The sequence below is a fragment of the Cavia porcellus genome, unplaced genomic scaffold (genome assembly GCF_034190915.1).
Source record: "Cavia porcellus strain 051 isolate PalLab524CR breed Dunkin Hartley unplaced genomic scaffold, mCavPor4.1 scaffold_8, whole genome shotgun sequence".
NCBI lineage: Eukaryota > Metazoa > Chordata > Mammalia > Rodentia > Caviidae > Cavia > Cavia porcellus.
In genome coordinates this window covers 10,207,556-10,225,850 of record NW_026947491.1, presented here as the reverse complement: position 1 = coordinate 10,225,850, position 18,295 = coordinate 10,207,556, and the positions used below count along the sequence as shown (strand labels likewise).

General features: G+C 38.6%; 1 protein-coding gene across 1 annotated transcript in view; it reads right to left on the bottom strand.

The window, feature by feature from the left end:
• LOC134477229 (putative ankyrin repeat domain-containing protein 30B-like) overlaps nucleotides 1–17,733 on the bottom strand; it is a 45,200-nt gene extending 27,467 nt beyond the window's left edge. Inside the window, exons 1-9 of the mRNA XM_063254335.1 lie at nucleotides 17,701–17,733; nucleotides 14,763–14,835; nucleotides 11,718–11,757; nucleotides 11,313–11,356; nucleotides 8,626–8,695; nucleotides 4,012–4,040; nucleotides 3,849–3,921; nucleotides 1,221–1,313; nucleotides 826–1,027 (exon numbers count right to left, since the gene is read on the bottom strand). Coding sequence (XP_063110405.1) covers nucleotides 826–1,027; nucleotides 1,221–1,313; nucleotides 3,849–3,921; nucleotides 4,012–4,040; nucleotides 8,626–8,695; nucleotides 11,313–11,356; nucleotides 11,718–11,745 — 539 coding nt within the window. The 5' untranslated portion in view covers nucleotides 11,746–11,757; nucleotides 14,763–14,835; nucleotides 17,701–17,733. The remainder of the gene's footprint in view (nucleotides 1–825; nucleotides 1,028–1,220; nucleotides 1,314–3,848; nucleotides 3,922–4,011; nucleotides 4,041–8,625; nucleotides 8,696–11,312; nucleotides 11,357–11,717; nucleotides 11,758–14,762; nucleotides 14,836–17,700) is intronic.
• Nucleotides 17,734–18,295: the final 562 nt, after the last annotated feature.

Sequence of the window (18,295 nt, the reverse complement as noted above, 5' to 3'; positions counted from 1 at the left end):
TACATTTTTTGAAATGGTTTACATTTCATTCATGTATCATTCCAGTTTTTCAACTAAAATATGTGAGGATCAACTTCTAAATTCTGACAGATATTTGAATGTATCCAGATTTTCTATTAAGTTACATTCATTTGTCTATCTTTTGGGCTGTTAGAAAATAATTAATTTGTGAAAATAACTTACCTTGATATCTACGAAGGTGGGTCTTCACTATATTTTCTTAGTGACCCCAATGGCAAAACAACAAAGGGAAACTCAAGTGTTGCACATTTTTTTCGTTGCATAAGCAGATACACAAAAAGCTCACATTTGGGGACTAATGGAACTTTCTAGCCAAGAACATAGAGCTGCCTTCCCAATTCAGTTTCCTTATAAAGGTCCTTAGTACAGAACATACATGCACAGATGGACACTGATAGTAAATGGACACTAGGTTTTTAGAAGCTTAAGTTTCAGCCCTAAATTTGTAGATTACAAGAAACATGCCACAGTTCCCTTTTTTATAATATGTACAATTCTCTTAATGTGATACTAAGAACAAAACACTACACACACATCATACCAATGTTAAATAGCTTTTCAGTAGTCAATGAAGTGGCCTACAACAGGAAGTACAAGTCCATTATAAACCAGTGGGAGGTTTGTTTTTATGTTGCAGCTTATGAGCACTGCCTGAGGATCGACCCTCTGGCCAGCTTTGCTTCCCTGGGTGTTGGGAATCCCCCTGCACCCTCCTCACCCACTCCTCCCTCCTGAGCCTGAGACCCTCGCTCTCCTGCATCATCCCAGCCCCACTCGCCGCCCCTGGTCATGCAGCCCCATTACCTGCGTTCTCTGTCTCTGTCATGGACATGGCCTGCTGTGATGAGAAACTGCACCCGGTCCTTGTTGCCCTTACGGGCAGCCTTGTGAATCTTGGGCATTGGCTCACCAAAGATGCTTTGCAATGCAACCTTGCAGTTTTTCAGAAGGCCCACAGGCCTCGATGGTCCCGGGTCCCCACTGGACAAGTTCTTCTGGGCACAGTCTATAGAGAGTGCAAGCACCTCAGGGACCCTGGACCTCTCACTGCCTTTCAGTGAAAGCCAAGCAACCCCTCATTCAACCCCTAGGCTCTAATGGCCTCTGCACATGCACATCTCCACAGCTCTGGAGCAAGCAGCCTATCGTGCACAGGTGCTGAGCAAAAAGCCTAACTATCCCCATTAATGTGGACTCACCAGATTCTAGTAATGTTGCAAGTGATTGTTTATCATCAGATTTCAAATTCTCTGATTTCTCAGCAGTCTCATAACAGGAGGCCAAACACCAATCTGAATCAAAATAGAAAGTTTGATATTTTGGAATGTAATAGTACTACAACCATAACTAATGTACAAACCCATTCCTCAGAAGCAGTCTCCCGTGTTTCTCTGCTCCACAGTACAATAATGCCTCAGGCTTACTGTGCTACACAGCTTCTGTGCTTGCCACTCACTCAGCGGAGTTTCATTATCACCACCATTTCTCATTCTTCTGTTTTCACTTACTTGAAGTATTATGATTTACCCAGCAATCTCTTTTACATACATTAATTTCTAGGACAGTTGATTTAATTCTTTAGGGAAACAAATTTCATTTCACTGCTATGAGATGTCAAATGTGTAAATAATGAGCAAATTGCATAAAACAGAGTGTGAATTAGGGAGAAGCTGTTTCGAGGACAGTGGAACTAGGGAAGGGGGGGGCAATGGAAAGAAAGAGAAAAAGGATCCATTTCTTAAAAGAAATGAATCAGACATACACATATCAATATCATATTGTTTTTCTAGAGGGAGAAACTCAAAATTGTAAATCAGCACTAAACTGTGCAAGGATACTGGAAAATATTCAAATAGGAAGGGGAACAGGGTGCTGCGTGAGAGGGAGAGGAAATAAAGAAAAAGGAAAAGAACAGACAGTGCTGGGGATTTAGCTCAACAGCAAAAGTGCCTGCTCTGCAAATGTAAGGCCATGAGTTCAATCCCTGGTGCCCGCACTCCCCCAAAACAACGGACAGGAGAAAATAGAGACAAGGCTTTTGTAAATAAGCAGGTTAAGGTGATCACTTGAAGGGAGAGGGAGGGACTGGGGATAAAGCAATCAAGAAATATCTTATACAGTAGAAGCTTACTCTAATGAATGTTATCCTTATGGATATCTAAAATGCACCAGTATAATCAAATGGAAAAACAAAAATGAAAATTGTCTATTGTACTATAAACACACACAATATTGTTTCCAAGACTCAAAGACATGGATGTTAATCAATATATTACTTTAAATTCTGAAAACTACAATGACATACATACTTCCATGTGCCATTGCTGTTAGATAGAATTCACTTTATAAATTTTGATAACATCACAAATTCATAAGAAAAGTGCCGGCTCTCCGGGACCTTATTGTGCCCATGTACGAACTAGTTTAGTCCAGGTCACTCGTAGTGAACCTTTGGCACATGCTCCACAGTGGGCTCTTTGCTATCACTGAAAGCCCTAGAAGGCTCACTGTCTCCAACCAAGACACACATTAGTCCCAGCGAATGGCTGGAGACAAGAAAGGAAAGCACAATGACACAATGCCGTTTTTCTTTATAAACAAAATTGTCACACTTATAAAATTAAAGACAACTGAAAGAAAACAGGAGATAGAGAGTTTAAATAGCAGTTCGCTGTGAAGAAGCTCTTTGTCATTTGGCGTTCATGGACAATACTTATTGTTGAAATGGTGGTTTAACAGTGAATTAGAATCCCTGAAGCTCAAGGTTCTAAGAGGACAAATAATTCCAAAGGTTAAGTGCAATTCCACACTCATTCCCTATCTTGATGGGGCCTAGCAGACTGAAGTTTTCAGAAATGTAACGTCTCATCTGTCATAGTTCCAATGATTCACGAATCACAGCTCTAATGGATATTGGCATATGTGACTGCATGCTGGTATCTTACAGCTTTTTGTTCTTGTTGTTTGTTTCTTTGTTTTAGTACTGGGGATCAAACTCATGAGCTGCATTAGCCAGGCCGACACTTCTGTTGCTGAGTTAAATCTCCCGCCCCACTATTCTCCATCTTTCAGATTTAGTCTCTACTAGAGTGTCAATAGATTCAACATACTTTAATAAGAAACCTCTGTAGATTATGTAAGATCTTTTACGACTCTAAAAGGAATTCCAGCTAAAGTTTGAGAATCTTTGTTGTGAAGAATTGTATCAAACAGTCACTAAGAATGATTACGTCTGCACACTTAATAATCAAACGTATGAGACACCATATATACACACTCACACAGTCTGCTTTCGAGAAAATCTATCTGCTTGCAATCATGAATATACCAAGGCTGAGATGAAATAAAGTGGACACACAGTGGGCATATTACTAAGGAGAGCTTTACTCTAGACAAACATCAGAATCACTGTAAGCATATTTGCTAGCGGTAGTGAACTAAATCATGGGTATCAGTGAGCCACTTGCCACTATCGCCTGAGTAACCGGGACTCTGGGATGCCCAGAGGAGCCAGCTCTCTGGGAAGCACCCACACACTTTGCAAAGATCGTGGAATTTTATAGTAAGTTTTGTGGATCCCTGTGAAGTATAAGGATCCAAGCTGAAAACATTGGATATTAAAACATACGTAAACAATTCATTAAATATTATTTTCTCTTGAGCTTATTAGCACCTTATTTGCAAATATGCACACCAATAATTACACCGGCAGTATTTATGGCAAAGCCTTGCCAACATTTGGAGACAAAATGGAGATGACTGCAGGCATATCAAACAATTTAGGGTACTGTACTTCATTACAGAGGAATCTGTATTGTGACATGTACCTGGTTGAGGTGGCAGTGCATCCTTCACTCTTACTGCTTTCTTCCCATCAGAATCTTTTGTTTCCACAGCAGGCTGAATGGGATTTAAAGTAAAGTGATTACTACACACTGCATACCTCCTAAAATAGGCAGTTCGTTCAAAATACAAATATACAGTCCTTACCTTCAAGGGAAGATGTGTGTCAGGTGATTCTAAAGAGGAAAAAGGGAAAATAAACTTTAGACAGCAATATGAGAAAACCAAGCATACATTCATGAAGACTTAGGACACAGCCGAATCTTCATGCTATGCTTGGGAAATGATTACCTCAGGTTTCAGCTCCTTTCCGACTGGTGAGAACAATATGACAGAAAAATTAGAACACAGGTCAAACATGATTTCCAATGTGCCACCATACTGCCAAAGATCATAACTAAAATAGGAAGTGAGCATATTCCAATCTGTACATGTGAACTGCTGCAAAACAGTGATCTTGGGATGTCATGATCCTGAGGGGCTGACTATCAAAGCTGACAGGAGAAGGGAACAGCATATAAACTGAACAAAGCACATCATCCATTGGTACACCGTTGCATACATGTAGGTGCTCTCGAGATGTCCACCACGGCAGAGCGCACAAATGGTGTGTTCCTAATATTGTTATTTTAAAAGGTGAGATTGTGCTCCGCTATCCATGGTGCCCTTCAATTTCTGGACATGAACGATCCCTCTGCCTCAAGTTTTCAAATAGCTTGAACTCAAAGGATATGCACAACACCTGGCAACATTTTCATGTATTTCTTTTAAATATCAGTACTCTGTACACAACCATTTTGTGTGAAAGTTGGGGACATGTCTAAGGAGAAGCTGCCCAGTAAATTCTCAGTGATTTCCACTGATCCAGTGAGAATCAATCCATACAAACTGAAAGAAATTGTAAGAAATCATTAATATGTGGTTTTGGAAGCATCTTTGGGGATATGTCCTGCACATAGTGACAAACACATAATTCTTGTGAATTCAGAGCAATTAGCACTAAAAGAAAGAAGTTGCATCTGAGTAGCAATCTGTAGATCTCTCCCTAGTCTTTCTTTCCACCCAGAAGCTCTAAGTCTATTGACACTCTCTCTCAAATGTATGCTAAACACTCGCCTAAATAAAATTAGTCTTCCTTCTGATCTTCTTCATAATTTTTACCATGCTTTGGTAAGACAAAGACCATGACTGCCTTGTGGATAGACACTGTTTGGTTGGCAGCTGCATTGGAGGTGTACAACACAGAGCAGATTCTACCACCAAAAGATTTCTGAAAAAGCATAATTACTATAGTAGAAAACCACGCACAGGTGCTACAAGTTGAATTAACTCTGCTACTTTATTACTTCCCTTATGCTGTTTTCTGGTTGGCATGAATCATGCAACAAGGTGAGTACGACTGCCCAACAGAAACACAGCTCCAATACTCATCAGTATTTACCCATTGTGGTTGACTCACTAGATTCCAGGAAGAGGGATAGAATCTGCATCACTGAGGGTGTTGCAAGGGGACATATATCAACAAACTTCAAATTCTATGATCTCTCAAAAGTCTTATTAGTCTGATGCAAACTCAAGTGGGAATCTAAATATAAAGTTTGATTTATTAGGATACAACGATACTACGCAGATATCGATTGTACAAATCCATTCCTCAGAAGCAGTCTCCTGTGTTTCTCTGCCCCACAGTACAATAATGCCTCAGCCTTACTGTGCTCCATAGCATCTGTGCTGGCCACTCACTCAGCTGACTTTCATTCGCACCATCATCTCTCATTCTTCTGTTTTAACTTAATAGTATTATCCCGATTTACCTTTAATTTCCAGGACTATCGATTGTTAAGTCTTTAGGACTGTGAATTTTATTTCATTGTTATTAGATATCAAATGTGTAAATAAAGAGCAAATAGTGAAAAAGGTATTGTGAAGCAGGGCAAAATTGTTTAAAGGAGAGGGGAACTAAAGAAGGGGCAAAGCCAATGGAAAGAAAGGGGGGAAAGACTCCATTTCTTAAATAAAATGAATCTAACACACACATTTCAACATCGTACTGTTTTTCTAGTGAGAGAAACTGAAAAGTGTAAATGAGAACAAAACTGTACAAAGACACTGGAAAATATTCCAATAGGAATGGGAACAGGGTGGGAGGGTAAGAGGGAGAAGAAGTAAAGGAAAAGGAAAAGAAAAAAACAACAGAGAGAACAAAATAGAAAAAAAGCTTTTGTAAATAAACAGGGTAAGGGGAGACCTTTAAGGGAGAAGAGATTGGAGAAAAAAGAATCAAGAAGTATCATATAGAGGCAGAATCTCCCTCTAATGAAGGGGATCCTTATGGGTATCTAAAATGTACCAATACAATGAATTTGATGCAATAAATTTAAATTTTCTGTTTTACTATCAACACACACAACGTTCGCCATTGGTTAGAACAATATGACAGAAAAACTAGAATATACATCAACCATGATTTCCAATGTGACATTATACTTGCAAGGACCATAACTAAAACAGGAAGTGAGCTTTACATGCTGACTGCTGAGAAAAAGTAATCTTAGCAAGTCATGACCCTGAGAGGCTGAGTGTCAGAGCTGACAGGAGAGGGGAATAGCATATAAATCGAACATAGTACATCACCCATTTGTACACCATTGCACTCCAAGTATCTGTGGTTTTGCATTTCTCCTGCACTGCAACTGGTACATAAGTTTGGTCATCATCAAGAGGAATTTAAACTTTGTGTTCTCACAAAACAGTTAGCCATACATGTTCAGCATAATAATTAATAAACCCAGTCATGTTTTCTATGTCCTTGTGGGCCATGGCTATGCCTACATTTCTTGTATCCTCAAAACTAGTTTGGCCACATCTTGAAATTTGTTGAATCCCTCATGAATGGAACATAAACCATATCTGAGACATAATGCTACATCAGTTTTCAACATTGAAATAGTTATCAAAATGCAAAAAGCTGAATAGTCAGGGAATTGCTAGATACTAGGAAACTTTTACATTTAAAATCAGCACAATATTTACTAACAGGTAACAATTTTGGCCTTCAAGGAATGAACTGAACAATGTCTCTTGGTTCATTTTTAAAGGATTTGTGTGGAAAAGCTATTTTATCAAAACTTACTTATCTTAAAAGGAGTCAGTGCTTCTATGTGCAAGCTAATCTCACGTGAACAATGATCAATTTCACAGAAAGCTCTGATGCCTGATGACTAGGCGGGAAAGGAGGGAAGTACCTGCAGTGTAAGCCAAGGCTAGCACTCCTCCCTGCTCTGAATCATCCCTGAACAGCCACAGTCTACTCTGTCACTTGCAAACACATACTCGAAAGCTGTGGGGAGGGAGTCCTCTCAGTTTGCATCATTCATTCCAAAGTTACTGTCTAGCTTTGTTCTTCCCTATCCTCCTCCCCTAATAAGTCCCTGTTCCCTTCCAAACTGACCTAGTTCTATGGTCTTGAGTGTTTCCATTTACGGCTTTTTGCGGATTATTCCTACCACTACTTTCTTTAGTTGGCAGAAATGGCAGTAATATCTTAGAAGTACAACTTCTATTTCTTCTCTGTTCATTGCTTTACTCTCTCCCCTGTGACTAGAACTATTTTCAGAAATACAAACAGGAAAACAGGCACGAAATGGTTCTCCCTTGACCTTGTTATGTCTTGAACTAGTTCTTATCCAAAGACTCTCGTCCAGATTTCTCTACAGGGAACTTGATACTGGCCCATCTTCAGTGGTCTGAGGATGAGTGACATGAGCATCCCTGGAGACCTTCTTAGAAACACACCACCTTAGTCCTGCTGACTCAGATGTGTGGTGTAACAAGTTCCCCCACAGGGGCTTCATTTCATAACTAAAGCTCCAGGCCACAAACCTAATCGCTTCCAAATCCACTTCCCTTCCCTTCCTTCCATTTTTGGAATCTAGCACCAACTTCCTCCTCATCCTGTCAACTAAAATGAAAATGCATAACAGGCCATCCCCGTTCTAATGGACTTTTAACTGAGACTATGGCTTTCCTGAACTCAATGACTAATCATTCCTTTCTTTCTAGTTTTTGACTGTCGCATTCTGGATGTACTACTTGCTGAAATAGCAACGTTTTTAAGTGGTAAACTTTTAAATGGAACTCTGCAACCAGCATTGCGGGAAGAAGTAAGAGCGTGAACCAAGGTACCAGTGAAACTACACGTACAGCGAACAATGCTCGTTTACTTTGATCTGTAGTAAATGAAGTAGAGCTCTGTGTAATTCACTACTTCAATCCTCAATACCTTTCCAATCGTGAGAAGACGGGGAAAGACGAAAACTTCTGCCCAACCTCTCTGCAAGTTTTGTTACTCGGTGCTCAATTGATATAATTCCTATAATTCTTCCTAATGGCTCTTCCTTTTTCTAAATGATTACGTCATTTTCCCACACCCATACTTTCTCTTGCCTTTGCCTACTCCCTGTATTGTGGCTCTCTCTTTTCCCTCACTCCCTCCTCTCCTCTTAATTTTCTAACATCCCTCAGACATTAGAATGCCTTGAAACGGAGCTAAGAAGGTAGCTCCTTCAGTGACTCTCAAATTTGCCTGTGGCTGATACGTCAGGGTACATGAAACTTATTGCTGTGTTACTTCTCTTTTTTCTTACTTTGTCATTAATAAGTAGTTTTGGGGGATTCAGAACTCAGCCATGCTCCACTGTGAAATAAACATGCTGTCAAATGACTTTCTTAAAATATCACACATTTATACATATTTCTTACCTTTTGTTTTTCTATTTCCTGCCTGTTTTCCTCCATCATCTGCTTTCCCAGAAAAAGGATCGACAGGCTTCTGTGGAAAATTCACAGAGATACTCTGAGAAAATTCATATAGCAGTAATGAGTTGCACAACCATTACCTACTCATTTCCCAAGAAGTTATCTGAGTTTTACCATCTTAAGGCACGCAGGTTTAATAATGGGAATCACGTACTGAGGACCAAAATGTCTCCAATGAGAGCCTTATGAGAAGCCCAGCTTCGGTCTCCACATGGGTGCTGACTTTGTAAAGCAGGCATGGAAAGCCACAGGAGGGATTCAGAGACAAAATTCCAGCTGATAAACATATTTCATCCTAACGTCGGAGGACACAAAGTACTCTGCACTCTCCAACGAATGGAACATTGAAACACACAGATTTAAATGAAGAAGTTTTTATGAGAGTATGTTTGTGATATACAACAATTACATTTGTTTTGGGGAACTGCTACATTCGTTATCATTTCTTCATTGCCTTGGTTCCCTTTACACCCTAACATCACTTTCCCTTCCCTGAATAAACAAATTCTTATAAATATACTTGTTACCATTCACCACTAAGCATTTCTAATCACAAAAGCCACGTCACTGTTAAAATAATTGGCCAGCTAAGAAGCTTCAGAGAGCCATGCTGAGTACAAAGAACATCGCAGGCACTGCTCCACTTGTGTAAACAAGGGCTTAGAAGAAAAACAATTATGAGTAAAACTTTTACTGCTTGAAAAGATGTTTGAAACTTAAAATATACTAATAACTTCATGTTATATTCAAGTAAGAGCACACAAATATTGGACACTATATACAACTATTTCCCAATTAAGGGAGAACTTTTTAAAAGTATAAAAAGAGCTGCAGCATAAAACCTTTTTTAATTTATTAAGTGCCCAAAACTTGCTCATACTGATTTGCATGTTTTCTTTTCTGTCTGTTGCAAAACTGTAAATAACTGTGATGAAAGTTGATGCACTTCCTGCTTTCAGGTCACTGTAGGGTGCTACAATGATAGCCAGACATGGCTCATGGCTCCCTGCTCTCTGCCCACAGTGTCCTCGAGACTTTAGTGGGTTGGCTCTTTCTCACTCTTAAATTAGCAGCACTTCACGCTCATTCCCATCCTTACCTCAAACTCCCTTGGAATTCTCTAACCTATGCAGGCCTGGCAGTGCACACCTGTAATTCCAAACTTCTGGAGGTTTGAGACATCAGAAGCACTAGTTCAAGCCCAGTCTGGAGAATGTGGTGACTTAGAAAGACCCTTATCTCAAGTATGAAAAGGCCTGGCGAGCTAGTGCCAGGTGAAGGCCACAGGATGGATTCAAAGTAATGAAACAAACAGTGCTCTTGTTTGTCTGAATACTCTATCATGATAGCACAAGTCCTCATCTGATGTATTCAGTGTCCCACTACCTAGTGCACAGTGGGTACAGAATAACAGAGATTTATTCAAGTTCACATTTAAAGCCTCCTCAGGGAAACCTCAAGCACCAAGCTACTCTCTTCCTATATGCTGACTCCATCAACAGTTTACCAACAGTGTTACCATTTACAAAGTAGCAATCTATATGCCCCTCTCAACTTTCTTATTGTCTTCTTCACACTATTGTTTTGTTGTTCTCAGGTTTAGGAAAAAATCTTCAATATTTATTCAGGTACTGCAAACCAACTAGAACTTTGTATAATTTTCAAAGTATTTTTACAATTTTTATCACATTTGTCCATATATATAGCTAAAAAGCAGATCATGTGTTATCTTCATGGTATAATAAGTCACAAAATCCAAATACATTAAATGATTTTTCCAAAACCAGCAGTCACTAACTGACAAAACCAGAATACTAACTGGTTTTGTGCTTCCACCACTACCCTGGTACCACAATGCAGGAGCTGCTTGGACTGAACACATTAGGCCTTTTCCTAAGTGCTCACTCTAAAACAATTTGTCAATATTTACATCTTTATCACTACAAGCATGACTGCCATAGAGACACTCAATGCATCCACATTCAACTTTGGGTTCTGTTTTTTGAAATAATGTAAAATGGATCTGTGATTATAAAGCCCTGTATTTATATCTTGAGTCCTTTCTTCTTTTGAATTATGTCATGCAGATTGACACTAAGCAACCAAAATAGATTAACAATTGTGATTCTCACTCATTATTTTGTCAAGTTAAAACCTCTAAAAATTATATCCAAACATTTTGTCTGAATCTCAGCAGAATTTTCAGCCAGTGGCCAGAGGCTGAGCAGGGAAAATTCTTCAGTTTTTGTTCAACTTAATTCCAGAATCTAAGCCGATTGCTTATGAAATCTAGCTCCTAGTTTTTGACTGCACTGGCTTGCTTGAATGAATTTTACACAGGTAGCAAAGGTGTGCTTAGCACTCCATCCATTTATTCCTTCACCTGCAGTACAAGGGATTCAACATAAGGTATTTGTATTGAGCTAGGAACCCTGTGTTTTTAACTTTTTGAGACAGATTCTTATTAATCAGCTAAGCTGGTCACAAAATTAGGAACTGTGGTTGAAAACTAAGCAAATGATTTCTTACAGGTATATGAAGACATGAGAAAGTACAGACAAATTGTCCCATTTATATTAAAATCTCAACCAATACTTATTTCAAACATAATTACAAATGATAGGCAGTACCTCAGAATCCCAAGCCATCCGTACTCCTGGTGCAAACACCGTATCTATAAAATGTAGTCAGAGACACATTAGTGAGAATATTCACTGCTGTAAAATTTGCTTATAGATATAAATATATCTACATTCATGAAGATTTCAATGAGATATGAGTCAATGTTAAAAGAATTTCAGAAGTTTGAATCAGTTTCCAAAACCTGTTGGTAGAAGGAAATTAAGACAAGTAAAATTTTAAAAGAAATGAATATCATTTTTTAGATCTACACACATTTGAAAATAATAGCATATAATTAAAAACAACTTTCACAGTCACTAATTTACCAGTTTGATGAGTTTTCTTCTCCTCATCCACATTAGTCATATTGTTAACTGATATCTCATCCAGTGCTTTTACAACAAAAGGCTTACCCTTTTTCCACGCTGTAACTTTTGACATTTCTGCTTGTTTCTATTGAAGAAAAGAAAAAAACAGTATTACAAAGCAGGCAATTGCCCAGCCACCCACTCAGTGTAATGGAAACACAATGGAAACAATCACCGAAAAAATCTATCAAATCACACGGATTACTCTGCAAAAAGCTGAAAGCACATTCTGCTTGCATGGAAGCAGACGCAGATACATGAAAACAGTGAAATGCATTTCATTCATTCTACAAATGGGGTCCAAAGACAGGCTTCTAAAGCAAATACGATCAGTTCTATCTGGAAAGCTCAGGAAAAGCCATTTCTTGTGAACAGGTGAGAAAGCACCAAGGAAGGGTGTCAAGGGCATTCAAGAAAGGACACCAGAAACAAAAGGATGGGGCATGAAACAATACACAAAAGAGGGCTGCCCAAGGAATGTGACACAGCTGGAATACAGTTCCTGGAAGGGCACAGACAGGTGAACAGGAGCATCACACTAATTTCAGGCTGGAATGGGAACTTTCCCTTGTGAAATGCAAATCTGTAGATTCTCTGATATTGTAAGATCGATGCCAGAGAATAATGGGAAGCACAGCATCAAAGAATATTGTTTTTAAATGATGAGTGAGAAAATGAGTCCAGAAATGAAAAATAGTTCTCAGAATGTAGGAAGTAAGAAAATTTGATAGTCACCAGAAGGGTAGCTGGGGCCAGGAATTCTCAGCTTCAGAGATCTGGTGCCATCCAATATCATCACAGAAAGACCACAGTCAAGGCCTGCAGGAAATACATCTAACTGGAGGCCTGGGATGGAGGAGACACATTTGGAGGAGGGGAGATGATGACCTCACTCAGGAAATGATATTGGCTCAAAAGGTAAGTAACTTTTTGTAGAATACAGAAAACGGAGGCAGTAATGCTAATCTATGCACAGTTCTGAAATTCATCAGATGAAATCATGAGGGGGGAATTACAGGAGATGCCATTTTTCAATTATATACATTAACATTTGTGTTGAAGCTATAAACAAACTTTAACTGATATATGCAAATACTAACTTCTGAGACAGTACGCAAATGTGAATTTTAAAATTTAATCATAAGATTTAATACTAAGATACCCATTGAAGATTTTGAAAAAGATTCCTGTTCAAAGAAAAATCTTCCAGGATTTAATGAAATCCAGGCCTGCTGATGTGCACCTGTGGTCTGTGCTTATAGGGCAGCTCAGGCGGGATGGTCCCTGAAGCCAGGAGTCAGAAATCCAACTGGTGAATATAACCAGGTCCATTCTCATAAAGGGAAACATATTGTAAATTGTAGAAGAGAAATGGTGATGATTTACAGAAAGTGGTATTTTTAAATGCTACTACAATGTGAGGGAGAAATGGAAGGCCTTATTTGAAAATTCCTATTCCCCCAATAAATGGTATATGCCAATACTTCTAGTTTTCTATTTATTGCCATATGCAATGACAGTTACAAATGGAAGAAAGGTTGTGGGCTATTTACCACTACCTGAGAACTGAAGCATTTCCGGTAGAGAGAAAGGAAACACAATAATTTCCACAATTTTGCATTCAGTGAAACTGCTAATCACGATTCTACAGAAAAATTACACTTTGAAAAGATGCACCTAATAAACATGGAGCTGACTAAAAGAAAAGCTTAAGAGATTTTAAGATGACATTCTAACCTATGTTCAAAGTTAAAGGATACTAGAATGTACTGTGTCTTTCATTCCTCTGATTTGTTTTCTTATTTGACATAACATTAAACATAAGTCACCTGAAAGTATATATCCTAAGCACAGTATACATTTTAGGGCAAACTGAATGCACTTATTTATTACATAAATTATGCATACATTACTTGAAAAATTCTACTAGGTAGAAATCCATTTATTGGCATTCAACTGGTATTAAAATGCTTCTTAATACCAAACACCTCACTGAAAGTCTTCAGAATTCACACAAAAATCTTTCTAATCTCCAGAATCTCATTGTACTGCGGAGTTTTAAATGAATTTTTGGAAGTACAAAAACTTGTGAAACTTGAAATGTCAGAATGTGATACAGAGAGTACCACTGTATATTTTTAAAGCTATAAAGCTTACAATTACCACTTGCTTTGTAGACCATCTAGTTCTACCACTGCTTATTATTTTGAAAACAGGTAGTCTTCTATAAGATAAAATGTTTTAAAAGTGGTATCCCCTTTATGGAGGAATCACATAGAAAACACAGTGCAGGAAGGTGTAGTATACATTCAATCCAGCACTGGAGGTGAGGCTAAACATCCCAAATTCCAGACCGGACTCAAAAACAAATTCAATTAACTAAAAAAAGAGGGCAAGGGATACAGCTTCCTGCACAGGCCCTGTGATCACCTTCCAGAAACAAAAAAACAAAACAATAACAATGAAGATCCTGTAATTCCATAGTCATACATCCCTGATGAAACACATTTTAAATTTCTAAGTTGTCACAGTTTCCGGTATTATTCTAGTCTAACAACAGAACCAATAACAGAAACAGAAGAGCTCTCATAAAAACTGATGATAGCAAAATAAAGATTACTTAAAGGAAAAGTTGTTTTATACACGGTAAGTTGTTCAAATGAAGGCACCAAACTTCCCTGATTATTGTAGGACTAATAAGATCCATAAAAGATTTATATAGGTATGAGTGCTATGAAGGTCTTGGTAGTAAGATTTTCAAGCCATGGCAAGATCCACTTATCCAAATGATCCTTGACCAAATTTTGTATTTCCGCCATCATGGCAAAGGTTTGACAGATACAATTTTCCTGTCACTGTGTGTTTTCTAACCCATTATTATTTTCAGTCTCAAATACTTCAAAATATGTACCAGTTATTTACCAAAGGGGTGGAAATTCTTTTTAACTAGGCATAGTTCTCCAAAGTGATCTTCCCTGATCAATGTTCCATATAAATTTATGGTAGCTACACCACTGTTAAATTTGAAGACTAAGGGCAATACAATGCAAAACTAAGAGGAAGAAAATTAACATTACGAAAGACACTTACCTTGTTATCCAGAAGAAAGTCAGTGTCATCTGATTTAGGCCAGAAATTAACAAGACTGTGTTTGCTGGAAGAGCTGGGGAGCAAAAACACACAATAGCAGTGGGTGAGTTTCATTCTTTAAAAACTGGTGAAAGCTTGGCTATCTGTGTATCAAATGATGGTTCGTGGTTGACACAATTAAAAGTTGACTTCCAGTTTTGAAATATTTTAGATGCTTCCTTCTGTCTTCACTTCTTCCAATCTCGGAAACACTCAGCATAGTCTCACTTTCACTCCCAAAGCATGACAGCCAAGAGACCAGCACAGTCTAAAAATCATTTCTCTTTACAAATTGCCTGCTCTGAAGGCTGAAGTGAAAAATGCAATAATAGCAAACAAAAGTTGTTACCTGGACTCAAACAAGCCTGGTAACCTCAAGGTGGAAAAATACACCGTCCCCTTTCCCTGCTCTGTCTCTGGTTCAATGACTAAGCTGGATGTGATGGTTCTAATCTAGTGTCCCCTTTCATTATCCTGTGTGTGGAAGGTGTTTGGACCATGGGAACCCTATCTTCAGCATGTCCTCATCCATCTGCAAGTTCAGTAGCTCACTGTGCTCTTAGGTGGGAGGTCTGCTCTGAGGAAGGCCACTGGGTTCTGACCTGCAAGGGTAAATTCTCACCCCTGGTTCTTCAGCCCTCTCACTGCTCCCTGCCTGTGTGTTAAGGAGCTTTCCTCCACCTTGTCTCCCTGCCAAGTGGTTTCTGCCTTGGAGCCTCTTACCTGAGTCAGAATGAATCTTTCCTCCTTTAAATTGTTAGGGTTGAGCATTTTGCCCCATTAATGCCAAAGTTACTGAAAGTCAGTAAGATGCCGAGTAAGTCAGGAATGGCAGTCTTTGTTTTCTGTATGGAAGCCCCTTACACTGAGACAACTCTGTTAGTATCATTTAGCATAAATCAACACAGAGTCCTCTGCAACTGTAAAATATTTGAAGGTTAAAAGTACAAAAATCAAAGAAAAATGTGGGTGGGTGGGTGGGTGTGGGTGTGGGTGTGTGTGTGTGTGTGTGTGTGTTGGTCAATTTCTTCCCTGGGAAATTAAACTATTAAAATGATAAAACCCAATTGTTTTTCTTGTATGCCTTTGCTTTTTTCACCTACACATAAAGTGGTGAAACTTTCACAGACACTCTGACATTCAAGTAGGAGCTGGCTGGAAAATCAACCCTGGTAGCTGCTCCTCTGTTATTATAAATCTAGTCTAATGTCCTTTTGTAAGTGCTCTTCCTTCTGGGTTTCTCATGGTGGGGCTCCACATCAGTGTTCACTTAAATCTTCAGCCTAAGAAGGCACAGATTCCTAAAAAAAAGGATGTGCTCAAATAACCAAGAGCAGCTGCTCCTGAAAAGAAGTATTTGTGTCACAATCACCTGCCCTCAGCAGAAGCAAGGTACCACCTATCAAGAGGACACATCTGCCTTGCAGGCCTACCTTACATAAGAGGTGGAAATGAGGGACACCTGTCCTGGGTAACAGGCCCATGAAGTTCAGCTGCTTCTGGTCCCCAGTGGAGTGAGAGGCCTAAGCCACCCTCCATGAACTGAGTAGGAAGGAGGGCATGGGATATTCCTTCATGCTCTAGAGACTTCCAGGTGGCTCAGATTACCCTAACTAATCTAATACCAATTTTTAAGTTTCGCTGTTCCTCCGACTGAACAAAAAAGCAAAAATCTCTTCAGAACTCCTTTGAATCCACACTTTTAATACATTTGTCAGGATAATTCTCAGTATTCTGGGGCTTCATTTTCTGTATTATCTTTATCAGACTTGTGACAAACCTCAATATTCTGATTTGTAAGACCTCAGTCTTGCCCCACCCAATGTTGTCCTTCCAACATGCCCTTCCCCTGTGAATTCCACTCTCATGATCTCCCACTGGACATGCTGGACTTCCTCCTCTCTTCTATTATGGAAACTCTCACAGAAGGAGACATGACAAAGAGTACCAGACACAGCAAATATAAAACCTGAATACAACCTCATTTTGTCATGAACTATATTCAGATAAGTCACTTTAATATCATTGTATGTCAAATTCTCTAGGATTCAACCATGTGGCTAGAATGTTAAACAGGTTGAGCACTAGAGGATATTTTTATTGGTCTCTTAGATTTCTTAGAACCTGAAAGTTTACTTGTTTTTGACTCTGTCTAAACAACAATAAGAAATACTAAGCAGCATAAGCACTTGCCTTGCAAGAATGCAGTCGTGAGATTTGATTTCTGGTACTAAAAAAAACCCACTAAGGCAGCAGAAATAAAAAAAAAAATACCAAGTAGAAGAAAAATTTTTTTAAAAGTCAAGAAAATATTTTACTTAAGAGGAAAAAAATCATAGAACTAGGCAGTAGTAATAGCCTGAAAGGAAAACCAAACTGGGAAATTGGTGAATAGACACATGCATTAAAAATGTCATTGCAATAAACCCTCAACATAAATAATATAAGATGATTTACATAAAGATAGTCTTAACTACCACATCTCCCCTAAGTTCTATAGTGGTAAAAACAAGAAACTGGCTATCAATTCAATCATTATCTTTAGAATAAACTCACCAACTTCTCAGGAAAACTAAGCAGACTTGACATGTCCCTTATGGTGACTTTCTACATTGATCTTAAATGACCTGCATTTGGATCCCAGCACTGCAGAGGGCAAGGGAAGGCATCTGGGAGCCAGGCAGGCTAACAGTCAACACATGGGTCAGTTACTTCTTAATTATGAGACCATGGACCATTTAAATAACCTCCATTCATAAAAGCAGCAAAATTAATAAAACTGGATTAAAACAGCACAGGTACTTTGTCTGGCCTGGAACAGAACACTAAAACAATTGGTTTCTTTTCTGCATTCACTAATTAGTCACTGTATGATATTTAAAAATCTATATATTCTTACCTGATCAGAGAGTCATCATCAGAAATATCACACACTATTCAAGAAAAAGGTAAAATACATTTTGAATTAACAAAAATATAAACTATTAAAAGTATAACTCTGATGTTTTGACACAAAATAGTCTTTTGGGCTACATCTGTAGCCCATTCTATAATCAGTATTAATTATGCTATTGATATGCAATGCATTAAGAAATCTCACTTCCTATTTTTAAGAAATGCAGGGAAGAAGAGAATTTATCTACATTTGATAGCTAAATGAGCAATAGTGCTGTGCACAATCACATCCTACCTGAAGGTATTATATTGACAGAAATGGTACCATTAGCAGTATCGCTGGCATAAGCTGACATGGCAAACAAAGAGCATGACTTTCCTAGAGTAGTGGCACTAGGAACGATCATAAAAGATACACTTATTTTCTTAAGACACAAGGCAGCTGCTGTAGCATTCAGTTGGAACTGTAGAGTTTCAAGAGGAAATACTTTAGCTCAAGGAAGCTGTAAAGGGCATTCTAATTTGCAGCATGGCAAAATATGGGAAGCACACCTGAAACAAGCACCATTGCAATGATTTCCAGCTCTCAGTGGAGAAGA